Source organism: Vanellus vanellus, assembly GCF_965231255.1.
Source record: "Vanellus vanellus genome assembly, chromosome: 5".
In the NCBI taxonomy this organism is placed as follows: domain Eukaryota; kingdom Metazoa; phylum Chordata; class Aves; order Charadriiformes; family Charadriidae; genus Vanellus; species Vanellus vanellus.
The window spans coordinates 21,077,964-21,088,032 of NC_138910.1; the positions used below are offsets into that span (position 1 = coordinate 21,077,964).

The window sequence follows — 10,069 nt, forward strand, 5'->3', positions numbered from 1 at the left end:
TAAAGCATGGAAGAGATGTAAGGAGGCAACTTAAAAAATGGGGAGTCCTTTTTCTATGCTATTAGTACTATATCCAATTGATCCAATTTCCATTACAATTCTAGCTAGATCTCTTAAATACATTGGCATGGCATAAAGATTACCACTGCAAAGAGTTAAAAAGATAATGAAGCAAAAATTGGGAAAAAAACCCCACAATATTGTATTCGTGGTTCTTCAATTATCATGTGATAGAACAAATAGGTCCTCAGCTTACAAGAAAATACACGTGTAATGAATAGAAAATGATTTTACTAACCACAAATATTTAAGACTATTCTATGTTTCTTCAATGAGAAACATCTAAGTTGTCAGCTTTACCAAACCCACAGCATTTCAGGTAATTTAACTATTCATCATTGACTACTCTCATCTAATTCAATGCTATGCAACTATTAAATTGTTTATGTTATAAAAATAGCAGAACATGAAATAAAGCAGGTGTTTACAATACCGGTCAATGAGATGGCAAAAGTAGACCAGAACAGAACCACAGAGGCTTTATAAGACCAGAAAAGAAAGTTGAGGAAAAAAGAAAAGGAGAAAAACCACAAGAAATGCAAAAATACATAAGGCTTGGTCTCATTTCTATCTAGTTGAAAATGAAACTGCCGGGGCAACAAAAAAGGAAGACGATCTATGCAGCTCACACATGCAGACATGAACTTTAATTCTAAATGTACATACTTAAAACCACTGTCATTAAAGTCTTTTAAGATTGTAAAAACCAATCCTTTCAGGAACAGAAAAGCTTTCAGTATGAGTACTGCTTCAAAAAGCAATAGGAAAAAGAAAAGCAACAGGTCTCTAGTTTAAAATGTCTGTCCATAAAAGATCTGTCCATAAAACATTTATTTAACCATGGATCTGTCTATGGCAGGTATGGAGCCGCTACAAAATGACCTAGACTTCTCAGTTCTCCAGTCTAACCCTAAATAAAGGCACCCATCCCTGGGAACAATTATGAGTAAGAACAGTGTTGGTATCTATCACATCTCATACCCATCTGAAAATCATGAGGATTCAAGCTCCATTCATCAGCATTTAACCTTTTAAAGCCAAACTCAATAACACTGAGTTAATCAAAAGTGATTCAGCAAGATCAGAGAAGTTCCTTGCAAGTTCAGCTGGCTTTAACTCTCAAGTCTCTTGTATATTCAAAGAAATTGAGATTGTTTTTATCATTGTCTACTCTAGCCACCTCACAATTACATAGTACTATAGAGGTGTCGCAGGACCAAAATCCCAGGTAGCCAACTTGGAATTCAAGACGCGAATATTAAGGAATCCCTTCTTGGAGACAAGCTTTCCAAATTTACAGAGGTTTTCTACACAAAGAAGTAGATCTATTGCAATGTACCAGAGGTTTCTTGTTCCAAATATAACTTCCCAAATGGCACAGAAGAGGCAGTTTCTCATATTGAGAAAACAGTCATAACAGAAAAGATAAGAAACTTCAGTTTAGACTTTCAGGCTAATGAACCCCAAAACAATCAAAATCAGAAGGATGATTAAAATTATTCCAATTTGGCAAACACTGGCAGAAAGTCTACCAGGATCTTTGATAGTACTGATGATTTTTTTATTTTATATAGCTACCAATAGTAAAAATTTAAGCCTAACGTTTGGCTGATGTGAATTAAGCAACAAGCTTGCAGGGGCAATATCTTAGTAACCAGAAAAGTTAGAGTGACCTTGTTTCCTTGCTCATTAGAAAGGTTAAAAAAAAAAAGAAAAAAAAAAGACATCCTATTTTTGTGAAGTCAGAATGTTTAGAGTCTCTGCTTGGGTTGGCTTTGGACAGTAACAAAGTACAAGGTTAATTTGTAATAACATTGAAGGTTGATGTGAAGTCTGACAGAAAGCAATTTCTTTTCTCTATAAGAAAAATACACTAATGAATGAACCAATGTAAAGAAGATAAAATACAAAAAGAAAAGACACAAACAGCTGATTATTGACAAGTTTCCCCAGGCTGATGTATCAGCTTGTGCTAGGCCACCTCAATATAAATCAGGCGGTATTTCTTATTGCTAAAATGAGAAATTGTTCAACTCTGCCTTCTGATTTTTAGCTAAATAGGCCCGTGACTTTCTGCCACAGTGTTAAGGTGACTGGTCAAAGCACAAAGGTACATGCATGCAAATTTTACCAGAACTCTAAATAATTTTAATCTAATGTAATAGCAATAAATCTTTGCTTGGTGGGAGGGTACAGCCATTTAAATGAAGAACAGAGCTTGGAAACCACAGCAGAAGACCACCAGATGAGACACCACAAAAAGGAGACCAACTTTATCAAGTCTTTTATTAGAGACTTCATATAAAAACCTTGAGCTCCTTAAGTTGGTTCTGTCTGTACAGAATGTTTTTCTGTTAACCTGTAAACCAGTTGGAAAGATTTTTTTCCCCTTCTCTTCTGCCTTTCAAATTCGAAGTCTTTTTTGTGTAATTTAAGGGAAAAACAGGTATGTGTTTAGGAGCTGGAAGGAAAAAAGATTGAGAACTGATAAAGGAGAACATGTGCAATGCTCTCCAACCTGGAAAAAAATCTGGCAAGAAACAAACAGACTGGAATTAAAGAGTAAATTTAACTAATCCATCTTTTGATTGGAAAAGATACTTCAGCCCTTGGAAACTGCTTGGAAATTCATGAATTATTACGTTTTAATAAAAAAATCCTTTCATTTTTGCACTGTTTCAAGTGAAAACAGGTATTTCAGCCAAAAAGCCTGTCATGAAAAAGTCTAAGTACCAGACACTTAGTCATTTATGTCTCCTAATAGAATTATATGCAAAATTTTGAAAAATGAGGTTTCAAGAGGGTCCACTAGAAGACCCTAATCTAGCTGTAAAAAAAATAAATCGTACTCAAATTACAACAGTCAATGCTCCAATATTATTCATTAACTTAGAATAGCACACATTTAAAGAAACATCTGCTCTTTGTCATAAAGTTCCTCTCAGTTCTTCTTTGCCAAAGAGCTTTATATTAAAAACCTAGTTAATGCACAGAGACAAAAGATGTTCCACTACAGTTAACTGCATATTTGAGGTCTCTTTATAAAATTGATTTCCTGGAAAGAACATTGTGGGAGCATATTTGGATTCTAAATGATAAAAATATCTACTTGTTTAGAAAATAAAGAAAGACAAAAGAGGCAAGATAAAATTCCAAAGATTTAAGTGTTCTTCACCTTGAGATTTACTTGAGTTTTATTTTTGCACTTCTAATTTAATTTAAAGAAACAAGGCACTAATTACCTTGAACTACTTTTGTGATGAAACACTTTTTGGCTTATCCTTGAGCAGGGCAAGAACTGTCACTCAACTGCAAACGATTCAGGTTTTGTTTTCAGAAAGACTTAAAAACTAAGCTTTCATTAAACTATAGTAACCTCTTTTTAGTTCATTTGACCAAAGAAAATCAAAAGTATAGTAAAGAACAGAACATTTTTTCTTACAGTTAACACTTTTTCCTGCTAATATCCATTTTGATCATAATTAGAGACAAAAGTATGAAGTGTTTTATATTTTCAGTTCCTTGTCCCTACTTAAAAAATACAGACTCTGAAATACAATTAGATTTTCCAGACGAGTTCACATACTCCACCTAATAACAGAAAATGATCAATTCCTCAGGAGAATGCAACTTTTCCCACCATGCACCTAGTTGACTGTTCTGTGTTGGACATGAGGGAAAAGCTGGGGTTTTTAGGTCTTTTCAGACAAAAGTCTTCAACCGTGAAGCATAAAATTCAGTTTATTTGAACATATCTAAACATAACATTATTCATGCCAAAAGCACCCAACCCCCTCCTACATTTCTTCCAAGGATACCAAACTCGATGATTTCTTACAGAATGGATTACGCAATCCACAAAGTGGTCTTGCCATCCATATGTTCAGCTGTTGATTTCATCTCCATGTTATTCCCTTGAGGATGAGTTAAATATATAATCCCACTCCCACTTGGGATACATTTCAAAGTTCCACCTTCCCAAACGTGGGTGTGATACCGTAACAGCTCCACAGGGTCACCTCCATGAAATGCTCCACTGAGAACAGGTCATCTGAGGCACAAATCTGCACATTCTCAGCAGCTCAATGCAGACCTGTTCTTTCCATTCTCCCAGCTCCTAGTCCTCCTTTTAAGATAATAAAATTTGTCACTATACTGCCTCCATACTTTTACTCCTTATTTTGATCCCCATCATCCCCTCTCTGTTTGTTTTTTAAATGAAAAGAGAAAAAAATAGTCAAGGTTGCCTCTTAAAGAAAGTTTGTTCTAATTACTGTTAACATGTCAGGATTATGACTCTCTGAGGACAGAACACAAAAACTCTTCCAAACTGCACGGGGGAAAGGAGATGGGCAGCTGTGTTGATGAGGCAAACAGAATAATGTTCAGACACACGGATGTCCTAGTTCCCAAGCACAGAGGCTACTCAGTATTTTGCTACATGGACTTCACCAATTTGCTTTTTGAAACTTATTTCCAGTAAGTCAACCCCACAAACAGACATGCTGTTCAAGCAGCATGTTCAATGTTTTGAGAAACTTATGATAAAAGAACATCAGAAGACAGTAAGAACTTCAGCTTAAAAACTCAAGAATTTAAAATAATGTTAATAATCTATTCAGAAGAAAAAATATTTCAGATGTCACAAGTGCTATGAATAAGGGAGTAGATATTTGTGACAACTTCTTTTTTCCCTGTAAGAAGAAATTCTTTTCTGGAGAGAAAAACAAGTCAGAAGAGGCATAACTTTTTTTTTTTCTTTTAGAAACACCTATTTTGATAATAGTTACCTGCTAGACATAAGTAGAAATTCACTCTGTAATTTTTCTTCATTATGCCTGAAATTAAAAACACTGCAGAAAAAGAAACTAAATCAGAAAGCAAGCAAACTAAAAGAAGAATCATTGAAAACATGTAGATCATCACAGAGGCAACAGAAAAAATTCTGGCAGCTGTCAACACTATGAAAAAAAAAAAAGAAAGTGCTTAAGTGTAGCTGGTTTCTCTGAGGAGTTAGGAAACTATCAAACTGTAACAGTAATATCCATGACCTCAGGGGCCATATTGAATGAAATCTTTGTATATGGATTAGGTATTTGCTGACAGAGCTGTTACAAAGTTGGCAAAACAAGAATGCAGGGTGGAAACATGACATTTCCAAGCACAGCCTCCACAGCCAAGTGTGGGAAGTCAAAGTCACAACCAGTTCACTTCTCCTCTTTGCATACCTGCTTAGCATTTCCTCTCTCCTTTTTAAATCTAAGTAATTGTATAGACATATTAGAAGACTTCAACCTGAATTTCAAAGACAAACGTTTAACTCAACAGCTGCCATTTGGCCTTAACCTTTAATAACTTTAGATGAAGAACATAAGAACAGTCATGCTGAGTCTGGCAAAAGGTCTACCTAGCCCAGTACTAGGTCTCCTGCAGCGGCCATGAATGGCTATCTAGGTGAAAGGTTTTTTCACAGAAACCATGGTCTTGTTAAAATGCCTCCAGAAAATAACAAGAAGGCTCCTCTCAATTCTTCTGGTAACTGGAAAACGGACCAGGGCCTCCACAGGCACTATTATTATTTTAGCTCATTTCTGCCAGTAAACCAGTTGTTCTTGATCCTGCTTTTACCAAACTGAGCACTGTATTCTTAATGAAAAACCAGGAGAAATGATGGAAGGACTGTGAGCAGAAATTGTCACAAAAGGTATGACAACAGCTTTTATGAAGAAACAGAAGTGAAATCAGTGAAGCTATGAACTTCAGCTTCTGAGAGACTGAAGCTAACATTTAACTGATCAAGCCAGTCAGTAATTTTAAACATGAGAGGCCACAAAAGCAGATAGTTGACCAGATAGTTGACCTTTGTGTGTTAAATCATGCTTGGGAAATCTACTTTCCAGTTGCAAGCACAAAGATTACCACAATGAGTGCAATTTAAGCCAGCAACATGAGTAATTTAAACTAATTTTTTTAAAATGTGACTTCTAGTCCTTATGTTCTGAAAGATAATGTTATCAATTCAGTGGTTTTGCTGCCCCTGTAGAGACAGTCAATGCTTCCACCTTGCCCACGCACGAAACTAGCACAATTTTACCCCACTGCATTCGCAACGTTTAGATACACGCTGACCAGATATGTTTCAGGTTAGTATTGTGTTATAGGAAAGAACCAAAGCAATAAAAGTAGTCCAGCAAGACACGATCGCTATTTTTAGAGAACATGCAAAGCATGGCAAGACAGAATCAGTGCAGCTTCACAGAAACATAAGCGTTTTTCACTGGAGAAGTGGGGAGTAGGTTCTTCCTTAAGGTGCTGGCCAAGACTTTGTTCTCTGGCAGGTGTGCAGAAACAGTCATGGCCAGTCAGGTTCAGAAAAGTTAATACAAGAAACTTCAACTTCCAGACAGTTTCTTTATACAAATCTAAAAACTGAATAAACTGCAGCAGTCCAAGTTCTTACACCTCCAATATCACCCCTAAAACTGTTAAGACAGGGATCTCGCAGACCACCAAAAAAGAGGATCTGAAGGAGGTAGTACCCTTAATCCCACAGATGTTCCTCGTCAGAACTCTTTTCAGTCTCAAGAAAATAAGAGAAATGAGACAGGTAAGCTTTCAAAGAGTGAAAAACAGATCTTTGACACCAGTAACCTCCAATAATTGGAAACTCTTCCTCTTTAACCTCTACCCCTAATCAGGATAACAAATACACTGTATGTGAACAGTACTAAGACAGAGCACTGCCAGGTCTGCCTGCCCACTCAGAACTTCCCTTGACTTACAGTTTAAAGCATTCATGGAAATATAGTAACATCAGCCACACACAGATAAACAAACATGCATAAAAAAATGTAGCCATGTACACAGCATTTGCTCCCTCACCATCAATTTCGGTTTTATTCAATTATCCTAGCAAAATTAGACCTTCAGACAAAAGAAGCTGCTCACTGACTGTTAAAACCCTCCATGTTATAGCACTGATGACAGTAATTGGAGGTGGGGAGGAAAGGAAGAAAGAAATTAACTTCTCATTTAAGGACAAAAAGTACTGCCTGCCCGCCCCTGGTTCTGCTTTAACTGAAAAATTTGCAGAGTCACATGTAGACTCTGTGAAAGAACAGTCACGCCTTAAGTCACAGATTCCGAAACCTCATTTTCTACCATCATCGATGACCTACAGAGAAAATTTCACCAAATAACAGAAATATGGAACACCTTTATTAGAAAAATAACTTAATAGGTAACTGGGCTTTTCTTCAAGCTTTCATGAAACCATTTGTCAAATAATAATTTATAAATCTTACCTGCTTTTTCCTTGAAGTTGCCTTGGGCAACAGACTGGCTGACAAAACTGATGCAAACGGGGAGCAACACAGCTCAGGAAAAGGATTTGGAATTGATGGGATCTCCAAAATATTGTCATCTTTCTTTTTTCTCCTATTTCAACAAAATACATAACATCAAACGATAATCGTAACAACTGCTGTTAAAATTGCAATATCCAACCACAACACATGAAATACTGAAGCACTAATACCACAATACTTGCTGGTTGCAGCAATTAGCTTTTTTGTGCAGTTATTTTTTTTTAATCAGTAGGCTGAATCTATTAACATACAGTGCTTAACACTACTTGAAAGCAATCCAAGTATTCAGTTCTGAATATAAAGTTGTTTGAATATGTGTAAGTCTTTGCAGAGTAAGAGCACAGATATATTTATATTGGCTCCTAAGGACATCAGTAAATATTTTGTTGTCCCCGTGTTCATGCCATTCCCTGTGTACACATATTACAACAGTGGATGCATGTAACTTCTCAGTAACACTTCCTGAGCACATCAGAAGTGTATTTTAAACAAATGGAAACTATTTTTCTCCTAGAATCAGGAGTCAAAGTGACAGACAAGACAAAACAGTGCAAAGCAATACACTCATTTCTATTTTCAGTTACTTTTGTATTTGAATCTCCATAGCTCCATCATAAAATAAATGTCTTGGTAGTTTCTGGCTACTTAAATCTGACTGTGCCGCAAATACCACCAAGAAGCATTTGCAAGAGTATGGAAGATAATCACTACTGTACTTGCTGAAAAGCTCAGTTTTGCACTGGTTTAAAGTATCACATTAATAATGCAGTTGTTTATAGACTGCTGTGTACATTACAGTGCCTGGTTTTCTCACATAAAACATCGAACAGCACTTTGTCTACTTGATCTCATTTGCAGCAGTACCCAAAGCACCCCAAGTATTTGAGTGTGCCAACATGTAATCACATTTTTCTATGTATGTGAGTTGACAGCTCCAAGCTTGATATTTAACTTTATTACCTTCATTATTGTAATTCCAGATTTCACATACTAATTGGTACAAAGTGGGGGAAACCGTCACAGTAAGGTAACGATGCAGAAAGAAGATACTTTACTTTCTGGAAACCGAACATTTCATTTAAAGGGATATTCAGCATTAAGAAGGAGGCAAAAATCCTGCATGCAGCATTTTAAGATTTTCTAAATCGGAAAAATCGATCAGACGCTTCATGAAAAACCTCGCTCGCAGTTTCCTTTACTAAGAATAGAGGCCGAATCCTTTAGGCACAGCCTGAGAGGTAACAAACCCAGGGTGCACATCACTGGCAGCGACTGCAGCGGCATCTCGCTAACGGGGAGGCAGTTTAGCTGACGCACGTTACCAAAAAGGCACCGCAGCGAGAAAGTAGCGGTTCGGTTCCCTTTGACAAGGCAGGATCGGCAACGTCGCCTCCTGCCACCTCAAACTGGGAAACCTTTAAGAAAAAAAAAAAAAAAAAAAAAAGGAGGCGGGGGGGACACGCACCCGCGCCGGAGGGGAGCGTCTTGCAGGGCCGGCAAACAACTTCTGAGTTCCAGGGAGGAGCGGGCCGGTCCCGGGCCAGGCCGCCCCCGCTCCTGCCGCCTCGCCCCCTCCCCGAACCGCCGCCACCAGCCCGCAGGGGCTCCCGCACCCTCGGGCCCCGCGCTGCCGCCCGCAGGACGCCTGCCCGCCCTTAGACGGCAGCGGGCGGGCCCTCGTGGGAGCGGGCAGGGCTGGCGGCGCCCGCCCGGGCTCCGGCCTTACCTGTCGGGGGGCGAAGGCGGCGGGTCCCCCCCGGGGGGCCGGGGAGGCGGGCAGGGGGAGCCCGCCGCGCCGCGGGGGCTGCCGCCCGCGGGCTCCGCCGCCCGCCCTGCGCCGGGCGGTACACCGGGCAGCGGGGCGGCCATCGGCGGCGGCGACGTCCTGGCTGGGCGGCCGCGCGGGCGGGAGGCACGTCGGCGAGCGGCCCCGGCGCTGCCGGGCGTGGCGGGCGGAGGCTGCTCTCCGCTCCCGCTGCGGAGGAGGGAAGCTGGGGGGGGGGAGAAGCGCCGCCCGGGCGGCGAGCGGCACCGAACGCCTTCCCCGGCACACGTGCGCGGGCGGCGGCGGGGGCGGGCGGCCGCCGGCTCCGCGCTGCGACGGGGAGGCAGCGCGGGGCGGGCGGGGGCCGAGCCGTGGCCTCTCGGCTGCCTCCGGCACGCCGGGGAGGAGGGGGGGCTGGGCGCTCCGCTCCCTGGCGGCGGGGCAGGGCAGGGCAGGGCAGGGCAGGGCAAGGCGAGGTGGGCTCCGGCAGGTGCGCGGCCGCCAGGCCGCGGTGTCACCTGGCCCTCCCGGGGCGTTGGGCCGGGCCTGACAAGGGCGGGAGGGGAGGGACAGGTGAGGGGAGGGGGCGCCGGCGTTTGTCTCCTCAGGAGGCGGCGCGCGCCCACCCCGCCAAGTGGAGCCCAGCGGGCGCCGGGCGCTGCCCGCCGTGTGCCTCGACCCTTTCGCCTGAGTGGAAGGGGAGACGCTGCCCTGCCCCGGGCTTGGCCGGCGGCCTGCTCGCCCGGGCAGGGCCGGACCCTCGGGGCAGCGGTGCGTAACGGTGCCCAGCCGCTCACCGCCCGGCAGGCCTGGCGGTTGTCTCGGTTAAATCATTAACTGAGCTGCCCCATCCCGCTACGCGGTTGGCAATTTACAG

The 10,069-nt window shown here is 41.8% G+C and overlaps 1 protein-coding gene across 1 annotated transcript in view; it reads right to left on the bottom strand.

Moving 5' to 3' along the window:
• The window catches only part of GRB14 (growth factor receptor bound protein 14), a gene marked incomplete at its 5' end in the record, with an annotated part of 67,306 nt that extends 58,010 nt beyond the window's left edge, over window positions 1-9,296 (bottom strand). The window contains 2 exons of the mRNA XM_082483226.1: window positions 7,365-7,497; window positions 9,154-9,296. Coding sequence (XP_082339352.1) covers window positions 7,365-7,497; window positions 9,154-9,296 — 276 coding nt within the window. The remainder of the gene's footprint in view (window positions 1-7,364; window positions 7,498-9,153) is intronic.
• Window positions 9,297-10,069: the final 773 nt, after the last annotated feature.